Here is a 20,225-nt window from a genome sequence, read left to right on the forward strand (position 1 = left end):
TGCAAGATTTTCAGTCAACCCAGTAGTAAAGCTTAATTAACGAATGCTTCTGAAGTGCACTGAGAGTGCCACAGACGTACAAGCCATTATATCCATTTAAAAAGTTAAGTACAATTATATCTGGTCATTTGAGAGTTATCCAAGGTTGTGACTGTTTTACACTTAAATTATTTTTCAAAGTGTTATTTTTGTGAGCCCAGCGCAAAAATCTGCTTCATTTAAGTTCAGTCTTGGCATGTAAGTTAGTCCTTAATGAGGAAATCATGCTTAGTTAAGAAAAAGTGTCTGGCTACCTGAATCCCTGATATTCTGATGGTTTTGGATGTCCCCCCGCAATCCTTGTAAAATCAGTGTTTATCTTTACTAAAAATAGCTTATTATGCATTTCCTTACCAGCTTACATATCCCAAGTGTGCAGCAATTCAAATAAATGCACTCACAGGCATACTTACAGTATATGTAATAAGGACACATTTGGATAAATTTAACCCCTGTTATGTCAGCTAAGCAACTTCCAATTATCATACAGAATGCATCAGCTGAATGCCCAGTTACTTCTGCATTGAAATAAAAGCACGCCATGGGACAAATTCCACCCTCCGTCACACCCATGAAGATAACAAGATTGCACAGTTGCAAGCAAGGTCAGAATTTGGCCTACTGTGTCTGTTTCAGAACCTATAATAGCATCTGACATAATTTAATTGATCACATATTTGAAAATTATAGGGAGTATTCGGGCATGCACCACATTCCCTTAGAGCTGGGGCACTGGGAGGAGCATCTGAGTTTTGGAACAGGAGGTTCTGGGTTCTATCCAGACTATCTATGTTGACTTGAAGTTCCAATTAGCTTTGTCAAGCAGCATAGTGAAAGCTGTGAAGGCCTAACTAGTAATGGATTTCTTACAGCAGGGGTGCATAATTTATGGCCCACAGGCCCTACACAGCCCACCGGAACATTTCTTAAGGCCCAGTGCCTGCTTCAACACAATATACTAATGGCCGATCCGTTAGCGTTTTGTCATCGTGTTTACTTCATTTTAGTTTACACAAGTATGTAAATAGACAATACTGTATATAGAACCAACCTATCTAAATACAAAACAAGCTGATCTTAAAATATAAATTAATACAGGTGACTTTAAATCTTATTAAAATATGTAGAATCTGTTTGGGCCACATGAGCTTGTGCTTAGGTTTATGTGGCCCTCCTGTGTAATAAGGTTGGGCACCACTGTCTTACAATATGAATTCCTCATGATGTTGCATTAGAGTTTTGTACTGAATTAATGATTATTCCTAAGCAAGGATGGCTATTGTCTCTCTTTAAACACTGGAAATGCAACATTTCATTTACTATCTCATCGCTGTATGCAGAATAAATACGAAATTGCAGTACGGTATAAACATAAACTATGCTTTGACCATAGTCATGAGAATTATATGACAGCTGCACTCTTCCCGTCTGATTGAACTTTGTTGTAAAAATTTAATATTGCAATGGTCTAACGAGGGTGCGCATATTCAAATACGAAAATACACGCTGAAAAGATAAGTTTCAAGAAATCAGTGACTTGGCATAGATATGCTAGGTTTGAAATTTGGGTGTCCAATATAATTATGCTTACAAGACACTTCTCAGGGGGCTAATCAGAATTCAGTAGCTGAGCCTATAAAAGAATGTTGTGTTTGTCATCAAGAGCAAATGATGATTGTAAGGGAAGGAAGCAGCAGTGGAGAGCCATAGCTCTGTCTGCAGTAGAAAATAAGAAGCAGGTACAATTTCCTCTTTTGCTTTCTAGTTTTCCATCAATGATCATTGTATCGCTATTAAGGCTATGTTTTAGTCACAGGTGTTTTTAGTAAAAGTCATGGGCAGTAAACAAAAATTCATGACTGTCCATGATTTGTACTATATACCCCTGACTAAATCTTGGGGTGCAGGGACAGCCCGGGAGTGCAAGGGACGCTGGGGGAAGGCTGCCTGCAGGGCGCCATGTGTGCTTCTGGGGGCTGGGAAAAACCTCGCTGATGCTAGGGGGGAAGGGCAGTGGCATGTGGCCTGGGACCCCAGCTGGTGCTGGGGGGACAGTTGGCGGGGCTGGCAGGCTCCCTACCTGGCTTCGCGCCTCCCCAGAAGCAGCAACATCTCCCTCCCTCAGCTACTAGGTGGAGATGTGGGCAGGCAGCTCTGTGCGCTGCCTCAACCCCGAGCACCAGCTCTGCAGTTCCTATTGGCCGGGAATCGCGGCTAATGGGAGCTGCGGGGGCAGTGCCTGCAGGTGAAGGCAGCACACAGCTGTCTGGCCATGCCTCCGCCTAGGAGCTGAGGGAATTTGCTGCTGCTGGGGAGCCCCCCTGAGGTAAACACCACTCACAGCCCTCACCTCCTCCAGTGCCCCAATCCTAAACCCTGAGCCCCCTCCCACACCCAAACTCCTGCTACTGCTGTGGGGGGGCAGGGACCTGAGAGTGCCCCAGCAGCAGCCAGTGCGGCTGGCCCAGGGGCCACTTGCACTGCTCAAGTGGCCCCCAGCTGCAACGGCCACTGCAGAAGTCACAGAGGTCCCAGAAAGTCACGGAATTGGTGACAAACTTGCAGCCTTAATCATTATTGTTCATTATTGTTTCCTGCTAACAAGCTGTTAATAAATACAACTTTAAAGCCACATCATGGCTTTCATGGGAAAAGTGCACAGCAGGATCATAAAACTCTTTGTTTCAATTCACTTCATTTCCTCCACATCTTCCAGGAGCAAGGTTTTCACCCAACAGAGGTGGTAGCCCTCCTCACCTGCCGTGGGTACCCTAAGATCATCATGAGACATCTGCAGAATACTGAGGCATATTTGCAGAGGCCTTATAATAATAATACCAAGAATTTATAGAGTGGCTTTTTAATCAGTAGATCCCAAAGCCCTTTACACAGGAGGTTAATGTCATTATTCCCATTTTACAGATGGAGAAATTGAGGCATATAGTGGAGCAGTGATTTGTGTCCAGCAGGCCCGTGATAGAGCCCAAACTAGAACCCATGTTTCCTGAGTCCTATTCCAGTGCTCTATCCAGTAGATAACACTGTCTCCTTTACTAGTGCCTCCATACGAACCCCTGGTCTCCCCTCCTCTGACTCCTTATGCCAGAAGTAATTGTGGCCCATAGAGACGATATTTTCCCTGCTGGAAAGAATTTCTAAGGAGGTGAATAAGTAACATATTTACAGATTTCTCTTGTGTGAAAGTCCTTGTGTCTATATACATTTATCTCTTTAAGGGTTCTCATTTCTTAGGCCTATTATTAAAGACTATTAATTATTTAGAAACCCACCCACATTTAATCTGGAATTGTAATTTGTAGAGGTCTTGCCCATTCGTGTGGCCAAAATATTGATAAGGTAAGAAAAACTTTTTATGTTTTATATTGCTAAATCGACTGCCTTTTGTTTGCTAATAGGTGTAGAATATAGATACCACAAAGATTTTTCATGAGGGTTTTCTGCTTTTCATAAGTGACATTTTCTTTTGATGTGAGACACTCACTAATTAACAGGAAAAATAAGAGAGTAAATAAAGCACATTTCCACTGACTTTCAATAGAAATCTCAAGGAATAGAATAATCTGGCTCTTGTTGCTGAGCAATTATTGTGTAATTGCCCATTTATGCCACATGGGAGAGTCCTCAGCACATGTCATCACAGCATCTATTATTCAGAGATGGGGATTTTGCGAATGAGCTGTACTTTGATCATTTTAATCCTAGTTCATTTTTAATTAAGGCTTTGTGCTTAGAATCTCATAATTTTTCTAAAGAAAAAATGTAAGGGATCTGGATGTTCCAGACGTTTTAAGGGCTACTCTTTGTGTTCACTATATACATTCGATTTCATGTGAGTCCATTTGAGACCTATGATTAGGGTTACCACCTCCAAGGCAAAGAAAAACCAGCCATTGGCCAACTCCCCCTTCTCCCCACAATAAAAAGGGGCCTAGTGCTGACTATGGCTAATTATTTCTAAAAGGTTTTAGAGGAACACAGTTTACACACACACGCATGCATGTATGTGTAGTTTTAGGCTATTTTAATCCTGTGTCTTACCTTATCCTGACCCAGCACCACAGTGCAGACTACAGGGGTGTGAACTGTAGAGCACTATGACATGAAAACACAAATGGCAGATTAAATCTTTTAATCAAAAAGGCACCACAAATACCAGCCAGGCAGATTAAAAACCATCCAGATAGCAACCTTACCTATGATACATGCACACAATTTGTTTGAGGCACAAGTGTAGCTCATAATGCAAAGCCTGGTCTATTTCATTTTCTATTTCAAACACAGAACCAGCCCATTACTATAACTTTTCCTTCCTGACATCACTCATAGGCAAAATAGGACAGAGAACCAATGACAAGAAGAAAGAGTTTTGAAAGTTTACGGTCTGATCCTGTAAAGGCTTAAACGTGAGTTTATTCATGTGAGTGGTCCCATTGTAGATCAGACCTACAGTGTGTCCTTATGCCAGGGAAATGAAAATAGTCTTTAGCTTTCTCATTAAATTCCATAGCAAAGAAGAATTGATTTAACTTTTTCTTTAAAAGAAATTGTTGATAGCAGGAAAAAAATCATTCAAAAAAAAAAATCCAAACATTTAGGGTTAGATTTTTAAACCTCTCACTAACTTTGTTGAATAGTTAGTCACGTGAGTAATCCCTTTGAAATCAATGGGTCCACTCTGCTGTGTTTGGCTCTGAATTAATGGTGGCTCCCACCATGTGCCAAATTTCCCCAAAGATGGTATATGCGTGCACAGAAACAGCTGCCTGGCCAGAAGTGGTGCAATTGACACATACCCAAACAATTGTCCAGCCTGGGTGTGTAAAGGCTCTGTATTGCACACACAGGTACTAGTTTCCCAAAAGTGAATGTGCAATGTAGCATTGCACTCAAATGGAAGCCAGCTTGTGTTCACTTTGCACACCTGGCCCCGTGTCCACTTTTTAAAAGTGTAAAAATTCTTATGAAACCATTTAAAACTGAGATTCTGTGTGCCTCTGTGTGTGTGTGTGTTTAAATACAGCAAATTGCTGTGTATGCCAAAGGGTAGAGTAGTACACATATGGGAGAATATGGACGCACAATGATATAGGGGGAATATTACCAACAGCACCATGGCAGCGTTTCTGGAAAGTAAATCACTGAAGCTCAACAGCTGGTTGGGCTTCTAGACCCTGCTTCAGGAAAGGAGTTACACACTTGTTTAGCTTTAAGTACATACTTAATTGATTTCAGTGAGACTTAAGCCTGTGCTTAAAGTTAAGCATGTGCTTAAGCACCATTTCTGAATCGGGCTCGTTTCCTGAACTGCTGCCTTTTACTGCAAGCTTTTTGGGGCAGAGACTGTCGTTTATGGTATGTTTGTAGAGCACCTAGTGCAACGGGTCCCCATCTGACTGGCCTCTTGGACCTACTGCAATTGGTATGTTCAATTCTAATAATGTACCCTAATCACTGTGGCCCCCTCTTCGATCTCATTGCAGGCCTGGGGCCTAAATTCTTAAATGAAATGGCCAGTAAATGTATAATTGTAAAGTGGCCCAATACCTTGGTGAGGGGAGCCAAAAAAGAAAAAAAAACCTTGTTATGGAGGACAATGGGAGTTGATTGCTCAGAGAATGCGGCATCAGGCTCGAACATAAGCCATCAAAACAAGAATTACAGTAAAAATGATGCTTTCAAAACATTTATCACTTACTGTAAAAAGTTCTTTTGCATTCCTGACTACCAGATTTGTAGAAAATCTGGTTTTACTGGATAGTTTTCATGACAGAGGATGTGGGAGGAGAGAATCTGTAATTGATTTTTTTAGAAAGAACCAGGAGAAAATGAGAAATTATAACTAAGGAGGAAAAATCTGACAAATCTTTCCCAGTGAGTTGAAGGAACCAGGAGAGGGGGCTCTAGCAGGGTTTCTGGGTTAGGACTCTGGCATCAAAAGCTGTTGTGTAGCTGTTTGAGGGCGTGTTGATTTTGCTTATAAACTTTGTCCTCCACCAGCGTCAGCAGCAAGTGGATGGTCAGGGCTGTGCCTGCTGCTCTCAGGTTTCCCTCTACCCCAGTCACTCGTCCCTCATACAGCTGCAGGTGTGCACCTGGCCGGGGAAGATGCTGCTGCAGGCTGTCCCTGGGTTAACGTGGCTCTGGCAGAGCATGCCCTTTCAGACACTGGTCGTGTTCTTAGGCCTGTTCCTGCTGATTGCTGACTGCATGAAAAGGAGACAGCCGAAGAATTTCCCTCCAGGACCTTTGCCCCTGCCCTTCCTGGGCCACATGCTCCATCTGGATTTCAAACAGCCCCATAGCTCCATAGAGAAGGTAAGTGGGGAAGGGGAGCAAGGATAGGAGTTCTGTTTGCAAGAGGTTTTTTTTAACCAGGGAGAGATGGGTGAGAGAGGCCCTGGGTCAGACCCTCAGCTGCTCCTGAAGAATGTATGGCACAACTCAGATGGCACCACCTCTCCACTGCCATGACCTTGGGGTTGTTCTGGTGCTGTTCTGGCCCCTGGCATAAATTAGGGCCATCTCTAGACTGATCTGTGTTGTACCAGCTACTAACAGGAGCTGGCCCAGTGGGCCATTCCGGAAGCCTGCTGCCTGGGATCACTAGAGCACAGGGAAACCTCTGGTCATACCCCTTTTCCCTCAGCCAATGTCCAGGATGTGGAGGGTCCCATCTGTGGATTCCTTTCCACATGGAAATCCTCAGGAGGTAGGATCCTCCAGGTTTATGTCTGCTTTGTGCTGGGGTACAGTTTAAATTAGATTTGATGTATCAGCGAATTGAGGCCTGATTACATGTGGATGGCAGTGTCTGATGCAGTGCACAATGTACCATGGCTTGAAGGTAGCTAGTGGGGAGTTGTGAGTGTGACGGGGGCTTGCAATGTGTGCAGGGGGTTGGGCAGTGCAGGAGCAGGCCCACAAGGACTTACCAGGTAAGAAGTGGCTCATAAAAAGTTACCAAGTATCGAAGGACTGAGACTTGGAAGAGACTGTGTAGGGTTTGAGGTTGGTGCTCATCGGGGTTGGAAAGAGTTCACAAGGAACTAGGTTGTGTGGAAACTTTCAGTGACGTTTCAAAAGGGCTTGAGGGAATTTAATTACAGGGTTTTAAACAGGTTTGCGAAGAATGCAGGCTTGGTAAAAACTTGTAAGGAGTACGGGGAGTTGGGGAAGGGTTGGAAGCACCCTGCCCTACGAGGGAGGATGTGATTAACTGGGAGCTCATAAGGGGTTAGAAAGTGACTTATGAAGCCCAAGGGAATTTAGAAGGTTATTTGTGAGGGCCGTCCCCTTGCAAGGGCTAGAATGGGTTCCTTTCACACAGGCCTCCATGGAAGACAGTAATTTGTTCTCCGCAGCTTTCAGTCACACCCCAAGTATCCCAGGGGGCTACGTAGTATATTGTGAGATGGGTGTAGGCCAGAAGGAAGGGGTGCTTCTGACAGAAATAGAGTGTGTTTTGTTTAAACCAGAGTGTTGATTTCTTCACTATAGGAATGATCATTGAAGGGCAACTTATCTACAGTCAGTATTGCTACCAGCCAGGAAGGTGTCTGCTCCTCTCAGCTTAGAGTGGGCTGATTGTCAATAATTATTATTTACCAGCAGGTCTGTTTTATTTTGACATCCCTTAGGAAAAGGCACAGGGCATTCACTGTCCTTAGATACGCTTTTTTTACTGTTACCTCATTTTCCTCCCCATTTATATGCTTCATCCACCTGTTATATCCAGTTGTGATCTCTTTTGGAAAAGGGTCTGTCTTTTTAATCAGTGCTTGAACTGCTGGGACCTTAAGTGCTATTGTAATACAAATAATAAATAATAATAATTGTAAAAAAAGTAAGAAGTCATCACATGGGCTCTAACTCTCGTTATCAAACAAATTAAATATGAACTAAGCCACATGCTCTTTTCTTCCCCGCAGCTTGCTGGAAAATATGGCAACATTTTCAGCATGCAGTCTGGTAACCTGACATTTGTGATTGTAAATGGATTCCAGCTGGTGAAGGATGTGCTTGTCCATCAGGGTGAATACTTTCTTGATCGCCCACAAATGCCTCTTATCTACGAAATCTTCGGTACGTTTGGTAAGTTTCTTTTTTATCTTTTTCTTCAAGTATTTCAGGTGTAACATTTTTAATAATCAAGGCACCGATCCTGCATACACTTACAAATGGGCTTCACTTTATGCACGTGAACAGTCTCATTGAAGTCTGCTTTGGGGTAGTAACTTAGGTCCAAAGGTGTTTAGCTTCTAGTAAAATCAATGGGAGTTAGGCACCTAAATACCTTTGAGGATCTGGGCCTTAGTAATTTCCTCAATTCTGCAAATACTTACACATGTGCTCATGTCTCATTGACTTCTCATGTTTATATCCCTGGTGGCAGCAGCAGAGAGTCACACGGCTACCACGGAGCTGTGATGGCAAGTAGAATGGACTTCCTCCTGGATGGTCCCTTGCAAGTTTTCCTTCAGCAAGAGTCAGTGTGGGAGGATTTAGACTTCTGAAATCCCTCAAAATTGCATCTTCCAACCTCATTCATGATCGGCATTGAGGCCTACTTCTGTCAACCTCAGCTCTATGTACATTCTGTAAAAGTGTACCTTCTGCATGTTGGACATGACCCCACCATTGCTAGAGCCCAGGCACTCTGATATAATAGTTATAATAGCGATGAGCATGGCAAACAGAACAGAAGAAAATATCCTGTGGAAAGATAGCCAGGCCTCACTTAAACTTGAAAAAGGAAAGGAGTGTTGAAGTTTTCTAGTCTTCTAATGACCATTACAATACACCATGCATCCGATGAAGTGAGCTGTAGTTGTCGCTCATGAAAGCTTATGCTCAAATAAATTGGTTAGTCGCTAAGGTGCCACAAGTACTCCTTTTCTTTTTGCGAATACAGACTAACACGGCTGTTACTCTGAATACACCAGGTGTCATTTTTCACCCCAGGATTAGTCAACTCTAATGGACATGGCTGGAAACAACAAAGAAGATTTGCTTTATCAACTCTAAGAAACTTTGGCCTGGGGAAGAGGAGCTTGGAAGAACGAATACAGGAGGAGAGCAGATACCTCACAGATGCAATTGAAGAAGAAAAAGGTGAGAACTAGAGAGAATGACACTTTAATTGTTCTATCAAAAATTGTGGCTCTCCTTTGTCAATGAACGTGAAACAACAGAGATGTGCCTGAAATGTGATGTTTGAATCCAGAACTTTCCTAACCCTCAGTTCAGATGAGGGATTGGCTTAGCCCATTAGACATATATACACCTTGGTGCCACGGTCCAGATCTGGATATGGATCCAAAAGTTTGGTGGTGTTTGGGATTCATGTTTTTATATTGGTCAGTAATGGCATGAAATGCTGAGTCGTCAGCTTGCCTTCAGACTCTGCGTACCCACACAAATTTACAAAACAGTCCCACAGAAGTGTTCATTGCAAAGATTAATGACCATGGAGAGAAACTGGTTCATAATCACATGTATGTAAAACCTCCTTGTACTATAACAAAGCCAGAGACCTGTGTGAAATGCAGCAAACGTTGCTCAAGGGATATGTGTGGGTGTGTGTGAAAAATGCATATTTTTAGGTTTTATTAATGGATTTCATACACATCAAATAGTTTATGTCTGTCAGCAACTTTCTTCCCCTTTTGTAAGAAACAAGAACATCGATTTCTCTCCTTTTCTCTTCCAGGGGAACCTTTTGACCCTCACTTTAAAATTAACAATGCTGTTTCCAACGTTATCTGTTCCATCACTTTTGGGGACAGGTTTGACTATCAGGATAGTCACTTCCAGAAGTTACTGCAGTTGATCGATGAGACTTTGTACCTTCAGGGAACTATTTGGAACCAGGTAGCACTTGTTTGATTTTGACTGTAAACATGAAATCAATGGCAAAATCCCAAGCAAAAAGAAAAGGAGTACATGTGGCACCTTAGAGACTAACCAATTTATTTGAGCATAAGCAGTTTCAGTGGAAGCAGGACTGAGCGTGACAATGTCGTCCCAGATTCACTTCTACCATAGCCTGACTGGGGTAACCAGGCTCTCATTTCCCCAACAAATCTCTCTCCACCTCAGTACCTCCTCTGGTTAGTCTCTTTCACCTAAAAAAAAAAGAAAAGGAGGACTTGTGGCACTTTAGAGACTAACAAATTTATTTGAGCATAAGCTTTCGTGAGCTACAGCTCACTTCATCGGATGCATGCAGTGGAAAATACAGTGGGGAGATTTTATATACACAGAGAACATGAATGTGCCAGCAGTGCCCCTCTGCCATGTACATCGGCCAAACCAGACAGTCTCTACATAAAAGAATAAATGGACACAAATCAGACGTCAGGAATTATAACATTCAAAAACCACTCAGAGAACACTTCAATCTCTCTGGTCACTCGACTACAGACCTAAAAGTTGAAATTCTTCAACAAAAAAACTTCAAAAACAGACTCCAGTGAGAGACTGCTGAATTGGAACTAATTTGCAAATTGGACACCATTACATTAGGCTTGAATAAAGACTGGGAGTGGATGAGTCATCACACAAAGTAAAACTATTTTCCCATGTTTATTCCCCCCTTCCCCCACTGTTCCTCACACGTTCCTGTCAACTGCTGGAAATGGCCTGCCCTGATTATCACTACAAAAGGTTTTTTTCTCTTCTGCTGGTAATAGCTCACCTTACCTGATCACTCTCCTTACAGTGTGTATGGTAACACCCATTGTTTCATGTTCTCTGTGTATATAAAATCTCCCCACTGTATTTTCCACTGCATGCATCCAATGAAGTGAGCTATAGCTCATGAAAGCTTATGCTCAAATAAATTGGTTAGTCTCTAAGATGCCACAAGTACTCCTTTTCTTTTTGCGGATACAGACTAACACGGCTGCTACTCTGAAACCGATCTCTTTCACCTGGCCCGCATGAAGCTATCCTGGCAGATCCTCAGTCTGACTTCTCTATGCCAGTGCCACCAACCCACAGGCACTTAGCGTGATCTCTAATGGGGCTGACAACCCAGTGGGCTGTTTCAGTGGGCATCAGGGAGGTGTGAGTAGGTGAGAGGAAGAAGGAAAAGTGCCAAATCCTCGCTACTCCCAAGCAACTCCATTCCTTGCTGTCACACTGTGCATTGGACTCTGTGCTCAGGGCAGGGTTGGCTAAAGGACCTGTGTGGCGGGGGGTAGATTCGCTGGATACCCTTGTGGCAGTGAAGATGGCGGGGTGTTATTACACAACAGGCCTAGTGGGAGGTGACCCCCAGAGGCAAAGCCAACCTACTTTCAAGGTCAAGGTCTTGTCCAGCTGGCACCTTCTTCTGGTGGCCCCATTTGCAGGGACAAAGCACTGTGTTTCATAATGGTACTGGCTCTCTGACATAGGCCCTGAAATCAGGGACGATCATGGTTTCCAGGGACACGTTGTTACCGAATCCCTGTTGGACCTTTCTCCTCTTGTTGCCTCCCAGCTCAGCACAGCATAGTGGCTGAGATGAGACATAATCCTGCCACTGCAGCAGCGGTCATGTTGAGAGGCAAAGCACAGTGCCCGCCTGGTGACCTTTATATCCTTCCTCCCTAGTAAATCAACGAATCATTACCAGGGTGGCCATTCAGCCATCTGAAGTGGCTGCTAACACACAGCCTCAGGTAATACAGTGCATTTTCCTGTAGGGGACGCCAAAGCAATAGGAGCAGTAGCCGGTGACCAGCCCAGCAGTGGGCGGAGAGAACACAGTGCATATCTTAACGAGAAAGAATGGGCTTGTGGTTAAAACTCTGCACTGGGACTCAGGACACCCAGCTTCACTTTCTGGCTCTGTAACAGATGCCTGTGCGGTCTTGGCCAAGTCACTTAACCTTTCTCTGCCTCAATGCTCACTCTCTAAAATGGTGATAATATTTCCTTTATCTCACCCTTTGTCTGTTCTGTCTCTTTGAATTCTCGGGGCCTCAAGTCAGGGCTGACTGTTATGTATATATGAACTGCCTACCACACTGGGGTCCTGAGGGCTCTGAGCACGTCCATAATACTATTATGTATTAATGTGGTTTAATAAACACGGTGTCTTCAGCAGAATGCATGTAAGTGTATTAATCAGCACTTTTCTAAAACGAGGCTAAAACGTATTGTGTGCTGTTTGTATGTCAAAAGCTGTATAACTCCTTCCCCACCATAATGAAGTGGATACCTGGACCCCATCACACCATTTTTAAAAACTGGGAAAAACTGAAGTGTTTTGTGAGGGAAATGATTGCAAAGCATAAAGAGGACTGGAATCCATCTGAACCCAGAGACTTCATTGACTGTTACCTGAAGGAAATTGCAAAGGTAAGAGTGCAAAGAACAAAGTGAACAGGAACAAAGCACTTTTTGTTTTAAAAATTGGAAGTAGAATGACAGTAACAGGGCTCACCAGTTGAGTTGTCTGAACATCTGACCCGCCATTAGTTTACAGTTAGAAACCCCAGGTAGGATGGAACTGATTCAGTAAAGCCTTTAAGCACGTTTTCCTTTAAGCAGGGGAGAGCAGGCTCACTGAAGTCAGAGGGACGACTCGGATGCTTGAGTGCTTTGCTGAATTGGGGCCTAAAAATGTAAGGTTACCTTGTGCTTTAGGGGCCAGACCCAAAGCCGGTTGAAGTGCCTGGGAGTCTTTCATTGACTTCAGCAGGCCCTCTGCTCACACCTAGTATCAGCTTAAACTTTTCATTCTCAAGAATGGTGCTAAAAGCACAGTCTTTCTATCTAATGGTACTGACCTGTGAGGTGCTGGTGCTCTCAACTCTCACTGAAGGCAATGGAAATTCAGGGCACCCAGCACGTTGCAAAATTGAGCCTGGAATGATGTTTTGTATAATACTAATACACCAAAGTAGTCCCACCCATGTATATCTTTATTTTAAGGCTGACGCCGACCCCAGTTTCCATGAAGAAAATCTCTTATTTTCCACACTGGATCTTTTTTTTGCTGGAACTGAGACAACATCTACAACCCTCCGCTGGGCTCTGCTGTACATGGCCATATATCCAGACATTCAAGGTAGATGGTAATGATTTATATTTCTCACTTCTTAATAGCTCTTGAATTTCTACCCTTAACCCTTGCCACAGCGGGGTCTTTTCACAGAACTCAGAATGTTGATTTATTAAATCCTCTTCAGCCTTGAGATGTGACCCATGCAGGCTACAAGGGGGACCTGTGTTGAAAATAATGGCAGATATAATCTGCTTCATTTAATGCAAAATAGGTGCAGTCCTTGGACTCTTGGAAAGCTGCTGGAATAACCCTGTGCCCACAAAATTTGAGAGTCTTGCCTGACAGAGAAAACCAGCAGATAAATATTTTCATGCTCAGATATCTCTTGGGTCAGCCAGTAATTGACTTTGCTATTTTGAACAGGGACAAAACTGGTATTGATAATGCCTTTACATTTGATTTTGAGAAGTGGAGTAAACGCCCCTTGACTTCCATATAGGTATAAAAGGAGGTCTTCCTATTATGCCTGAATTACATTTTAAAATTCCTCTCACCTCCTTACCACTACATTTGTCTGTGGCTAACCAGCTGTAGTTTTCTTATGTATTTGTATGTTCAGATCTCTACCTTGAGATTGATGCTGTTTCCAGTGCTTGACTTAAGCTTTATTAGGTATAGCCTTAAAATCAATGAACTCTGAACCCTGCACAACTTAAGCCCGTTGTTTCAAGAACATATTGTTTATTCTCATACCAATGGTGAACTCTGCTCTTTTCGTAGAGAGAGTGCAAGTGGAGATTGACGCAGTGATTGGCCAGTCTCGCCAGCCAGTCATGGGTGACAGGGACAACATGCCATACACCAATGCAGTTATTCATGAAGTGCAAAGGATAAGCAACATCGTGCCTTTAAATGTGCCCAGAATGGCAACTAGTGACACTACACTGGCCGGATTCTATGTGCCGAAAGTAAGCTGGAAGGAAATGTGATTTTCTTTCTTATCTTGGTTTAAGAAATTAGTGGAGATGAGCCCAAACCAAAGTCCCAGATAGAAACACCTTCGCACCCAGGAGGACCCCGTTCTGAATCTGAACCCATTTTGGGAATCAACTCAGATCCAGAGCTGCATTTTACAACTATTTCTATATTGGGCTAAAATTCCTTAACCAAAACCTTGGATGCTCACATTCTCAAGCTTTGAGGAAGTTGGAATCTAGAGCAGACTTTTGCAGTCTGTCTTCATAAAACATGATGTAAGTTGTTTATTTTTAATTGCATGAAACCATCATAAAAGGACTAAGAATTAGGTCCAGCACAAGTTCTCCACTGTGCCTATTGACTCATGAAAGATCAGCCAGGCTCTTGGACGCAAAGATTTAAAGGTATCTAGGCACCTAACTCTTTTGGAAATCAGTGGGAGTTATGTGCCTAAATGAGGGTCTGGGTTTTGGTGTCTGCAGCTGGGAGCGGCTGCTGCTTTTTACAGGTGGGGCGTATCTCGTCTCCAGCAGCTCCAGAAGTCTGAACTGCTTTCTTCTCAAGCTGCTGCTTTTCTGACTCCACCTTGCCATGCTGCTGAGCCACACTTTCTCCCCATGTAAGGGAGCAGGCTGGAATTCCTACCCCACGTTCCCCGAGTATGTCCAGCAGAAGCTCTCCTCAGGTCCTAACACCTGGGTGCATTCTTCCTCTCTGGCTTGTGGACTGATCCTCAGTGAAATGGGGACAAATCCATGCTCAAGGGCAGTGAGCTCATTCTGGAGGTCAGCCAGGTAGAGGACCATTCTACCAGCAAGTGTGCCACAGGAGACCATTGCCTGTGTCAACCTTCCATTCTGCTGACAATAACCCTTCATTAATATAACTTTTGGGAAATATTTTCACACAGTAGCAGGAGGTGAGTGGGGGGAGGGATAGCTCAGTGGTTTGAGCATTGGCCTGCTAAACCCAGGGTTGTAAGCTCAATCCTTGAGAAGGTCATCTGGGTTCTGGGGAGTTGGGGATTGGTGCTGCTTTGAGCAGGGGGTTGGACTAGATGACCCCCTGAGGTCCCTTCCAACCCTGATATTCTATGAGAGTGCATTATATCTTCAATTAAGAGTGCAAAAAAGAACTTTAGCACACATGAGTGTTAGTTTGCAGGAGCACTTGCTGGATTTGCCTATAGGTATATACTGTAGACATATACATCACTCAAGGCCAACAACCACCACATCCCTGAAAATTTGGCCCTTAAAAAAGAAAGGTGGGTGGATGGGTTGTGCTCCTTTTTGATGTATTATGCTGTATAGAGAACACCTGAGAGTTTATATATTTTCTGCCTGTTTTTTCTATTAGAAATTCAACCTTGCCTATGCTGTTTTTCCTAGGAGATGTGGGAAAACTAGTAGGTCTATAACATCACACCTGTGAAGGAAATGAATCTGTTTAGTTGAGATGGGAAGTGATTTTTAGTCAGACCAGGGAAAGCCAGATTTGAAATTCTAGATAAATTTAGTGTAAAGAAGTGGCTGGAAAATTATCCTGTTTAAAAAAAACATCCTTTTGTGCTTTCTTTGTACATCATAAAAGATTAAAATGAAAGGCATGACCCATTTCTTTTTTGCCTCTTTGCGGGTCACAATTAAAAATGGAATCAGGGAAGGTTTAAATTCCTTTCTTTCTCTTTCTTTAGGGCACCGTTTTGATTCCCAATTTGACATCTGTGCTGTTTGACAAGAATGAGTGGGAAACTCCTCAGACTTTTAATCCTAAGCATTTTCTGGAGGATGGTCAGTTCAAGAAAAGAGAAACTTTCCTGCCATTCTCTGCAGGTGAGATGTGTCTGACTCTGTCGACTAGCACTATAGCACCAAGTCTTGGCCTCTCGCCTGTTTCAGTTTAGAAAAAACCCACAACATTTATCAGTGACAGAGGCACAGTGGAAAATAGAAAGCTCAGAAATGAAAATCATGGCCAGAGTTTGTGGGTTCAGCTTGTGCAGTTTTTTTCATAGGTAGAGAGGCCTTGTCATTCTTTAGCAAGTGCTCTCTCCTAGAACAAGGCTCGACACAACAACGGCAAAGAGCGGCCTCAGCTCTCCTGTCCTTAGTGGTATGTGTACACTGGAGCTGGAGGTGTAATTTTCTTGGTGGGGGTGATATACCCATGCTTGCTCTGCGTCAGCTAGTGCGCTAAAAATAGAAGTGTAGCCGTGGTGGTGCATGCAGCTGGATGGACTAGCTGTCCCGAGTACACCCCCTTCCGAGACCCTCCGAATATACTTGGGTGGCTAGCTGCTCTTGCCACCACGGATACACTTCTAGTGTTAGTGCACCAGCTCCAGTGTAGACATACCCTACGATGGGCACAAAGAGAAAGTAGCCTGTCTCACTTGATGGGAATGTAGGAGTGAGGACAGAAGGAATAGCCCTCCTCATCTTTTACCACTTCTTTTCAGTTGTAGGGAGAGACAGCAGGGGGAATAAACGTGGTAAAGATGATAAAAGTGTGCGAGATCCCTGAAGCACCCTCATAAAAACCAATCAACCTTTAGAACATTTTACCATAGAACGTGGTGTATTCTCCATCACTTGGGCTCATTAAGGGCTGATCCCACACAATTTAAATCAATAAGAGCTTTAGCATTAAGTTCCTGAAACAAAAATGCATGTGAACCAGGGATTCACAGGTTTGCACAAGCCTCGTTTATATAAAGGTCTATCAGTGCTTTCTTGCAAATGAAAAGAACAAGCAATATTAGTATTTGCTGTGTGTGGCTAAGGAAAGTATGTAATACCCTTGTCTTTTTAAGCGGTCTATCTAGAAACTAAGATTCAGGGACACACAGCTTTCTTCTTTAGTAATAATGCTGACGAGACCTGCGTGTGTTCAGCACACCACGTGTTATGTCATGGAGAAGCTAGGCCAGGGAAAGATTGCACCTCACCTATGTTATTTTATTTTAACTTTTTAATCAAGAAATAATACAGCTGTGTGTAGCTGAGAGGGGAAGTAAGACATCAGCTAAACACAGAAATTGTAGTGTGTTAACTATGTTAGTATACACGCCTCCTAGATTTCTGTCAGTTATGTGTGTGATTTTTGTTTAATCAATATAAGTTAAAACATCACCGCCTTTCTAGTGTGGATGCAGTTATGGGAAGGGGAATAAGCTACACTGAGATTAGGCACTAGAATAAGGACATCGTTATACTGGTATAAAAATGTGTGTAGATTAGGCCTTCGATAGCTATGCAGAGATGTGGCTGATCATCCAAGAGCTCTCAGACATGATTGTTTCTATTAATAGAAGGAATTACGGAGGTACTGTTTTCAGAGTAACAGCCGTGTTAGTCTGTATTCGCAAAAAGAAAAGGAGGACTTGTGGCACATTAGAGACTAACCAATTTATTTGAGCATGAGCTTTCGTGAGCTACAGGTACTGTTATAATTAATGTAAACCTTAGCATCCACAGTTATAAGTGAAGGAAAATTTAGTCCTAAAAACAGGAAAAAGGGACTCAGAAGGGAGGAACTGATGACAAAACCATCTCTTCTTCCTCGCTGTTCCGAAATTGCTGCTTTGGGAAATTAACGCCTCGTTTGTCATGAGACCCAAACTGTTCTGACAAGAATCCTCTGGCTGTTGTGCACAACTGTCTTCTTTTCAGGAAAGCGTGGTTGCCTTGGTGAGCAGCTGGCTAGAATAGAGCTGTTCCTGTTCTTCACCACCCTTCTCCAGAAATTCACATTCCAAGCTCCGAAGGACGTGAAGCTAAGTCTTCAGTTCAGAATGGGACTTACTCTCTCCCCGCAGCCATACCAGATCTGTGTGCTGTCTCGGTAGGGAAAGCCAGGACATTTTCGTCGTTGCCCCATTTCTCAAAATAATTAGGGTTTGCTGTGCTAGTATATAGGGCTGCATCTGCAGTTCACTGTGTCTCCAAATTTCCCTGCCTGCCTCCATTCTTATAACCCAACGGGGGCCCAATATCAGCAACTGGATGATTTGGGAACCTGATTTAGGAAAGGGGCTCTGGCTGTTGTGATACATCCTGCCGTGACGGCAGCTCTTCCTTATGTCCCCACCATACCAGTCTGTGTGCATGTTCACTCAGGATGGCCCAAGAATTCTCACTCCCGTATCAATCTGGTTGAAAAAAGGTAAGTATATTTCATGAATTCTTCCAAAAGGAACATTTGGTTTCATTTGCAGTTTTTCATGAAATACAGTATTTAGTTTTTCAATGGAAAGTTTTCAAAACAATTTTTTTTAAAAAAAAGTTTCACTGAAAAAAACTCAACCAGGAGAGAACTTAAAAAAGTTAATACTGATTCATTTTTAAAACCTGCCCACATTGGGATTTGAATTCCTAACCTATACAGCAGTATTAGGGCTCTACCCTGCTGCCAGGAGAGTGGCGGAGAAACCACATGGACTACGGATCAGGGGAGGGCAAACTATGGCCCACGGGCCACATCCAGCCCGTGAGACCATCCTGCCCGGCCCCTGAGCTCCTGGCCGGGGAGGCTCGCCCCCGGCCTCTCCCCCTCCGCTGCAGCTACGCCGCCACGCAGGCAGTGCGGCTTGCACCTGCCCACCTCCCAGGTTTTCAAATAAGCCTGTCCTGCCGCTCTGAGTGGCCTGGTAAGGGTAAGGGGATGGGGGGAGGGCAGGAGGTCCCGGGGGGCAGTCAGGGGGCAGTGGGATGGGGCAGAGGTTCGGGGATGGTGGGAGGTTAGGGGGGACAGGGAGCAGGGGGGGTTGGATAGGGGTTGGGGTCCTGGGGGGGGGCAGTTAGGGATGGGGGTCCTGGAAGGGGTAGTCAGGGGACAAGGAGTGGGGGAGGGATGGATGGGTCAGGGATCCCAGGGTAGTCAGGGGATAGGGAGCAGGGCGGGTTGGATAGGGTGTGGGGTCCCGGGGGGTGGTTAGGGGCAGGGGGTCCTAGGAGGGGCAGTCAGTGGACAAGGAGCAGAGGGGGTTGGATGGGTCAGGGGTTCTGAAGGGGGTGAGAAGTGGGAGGGGGCAGATAGGAGGCAGGGGCCAGGCTGTATGGGGAGGCACAGCCTTCCCTACCCGGCCCTGCATACCATTTTACAACCCTGAAGTGGCCCTTGAGCCAAAAAGTTTGCCCACCCCTGCTTTAGATGGTGGGCCAGGAAGGGAACTAGGGCAGAGTATTAAATATGGACTAGTCCAGGTGCAACGGCGGGATTGCTGATGCGGTTGGTTTAGTGTACATGTCATTGAACGAAGGTGAGCTGGACATTTCATAGGCAAATTTACCATGGTTCTTAATTTTACTTTTGGTGTTTATTTTATGGTATTTAGGTGCTTTAGAAATACTTCAGAGGGGCAGATATTTTGTTGGCTGGCTGAGGATCAATGTAGTTAAAGAGCAGTTACTTCCCTTATTTTGCAATGGGGATAGTATTTTCAAGGGTAATTTAAAAGTATTTGTTGAGCAATGTTGGATTTTGGCCCTATAATCCTTGAAAAGTAATTCCTCAAGAAATTCTAAGAGTAAAAGAAGTTATTAAATTTTTTTGCAAATTTAAAAATAACTTTCTGAAAAAAAGTTCCAATAACTGACATTTTTAAGTTAATAAGGAGCACTTGTTTGTATTGTTATTTACATAGCTAATTTGTTTACTGAGAGTTGTACTAACAAGATAAAAGAGCGCCAAGCCCAGGTTCTGAGCAGCCAAGACAAAATGCAGTGCATACCTAACAGCCCCTTATAACCGATTCATCGAGAGCTTTACCCTAACAGCAACATGAGTATAACCTTACCATCTGGAAAAATCCCCTACTAGAGTCCCAGTGTAGTAATTGTGCACAATACCCACTGAACACGAAAAGCACTTTTCACTTCTCTAGATCTCCTATCTATGTATACAGCTGTAGATTCCATATCTCCTGGCTCCCACTACTGTGCCTACATGAAAAGACCATTTATCCTGCACTTGCTATAGTAATTGCTTAGTTCAAGTATATATAATCACCATTGTTTGAAAAGCAATTTCCCTTTGGCTCCTTCTTTTTTCTCCCTATCTGTTGTGTGCGCCTAACCCCCACCCAACCACCTGCTAAAAACCCAAGGAGTCAGTGGAATGGCATTAGAGTTCAGGACATTCTTCTTCCCCCAGCCAAGTTGCATTGTGCTTTTCCCATTTATTCTGC

At 43.8% G+C, this 20,225-nt stretch overlaps 1 protein-coding gene across 1 annotated transcript; it reads left to right on the forward strand.

Moving 5' to 3' along the window:
* The first annotated feature begins 6,165 nt into the window (after positions 1 to 6,165).
* LOC144268595 (cytochrome P450 2J2-like) lies at positions 6,166 to 17,885 on the forward strand. Its single transcript, XM_077823581.1, has 9 exons — positions 6,166 to 6,375; positions 7,989 to 8,151; positions 9,022 to 9,171; positions 9,770 to 9,930; positions 12,232 to 12,408; positions 12,985 to 13,120; positions 13,838 to 14,025; positions 15,732 to 15,870; positions 17,710 to 17,885. The coding sequence occupies exons 1-9, from the start codon at positions 6,166 to 6,168 to the stop codon at positions 17,883 to 17,885; spliced, it is 1,500 nt and encodes a 499-aa protein (XP_077679707.1).
* Positions 17,886 to 20,225: the final 2,340 nt, after the last annotated feature.

Source organism: Eretmochelys imbricata, chromosome 8 (genome assembly GCF_965152235.1).
Source record: "Eretmochelys imbricata isolate rEreImb1 chromosome 8, rEreImb1.hap1, whole genome shotgun sequence".
Taxonomy (NCBI): domain Eukaryota; kingdom Metazoa; phylum Chordata; order Testudines; family Cheloniidae; genus Eretmochelys; species Eretmochelys imbricata.

What these genes read in the sequence shown, in the direction of transcription:
- LOC144268595 (XM_077823581.1), top strand. Translation starts at nt 6,166, where the DNA reads ATGCTGCTGCAGGCTGTCCCTGGGTTAACGTGGCTCTGGCAGAGCATG. An exon ending in CCCATAGCTCCATAGAGAAG is followed by an intron (nt 6,376 to 7,988) that starts GTAAGTGGGGAA and finishes TCTTCCCCGCAG; the next exon opens with CTTGCTGGAAAATATGGCAA. An exon ending in TTTCCTGCCATTCTCTGCAG is followed by an intron (nt 15,871 to 17,709) that starts GTGAGATGTGTC and finishes TCTTCTTTTCAG; the next exon opens with GAAAGCGTGGTTGCCTTGGT.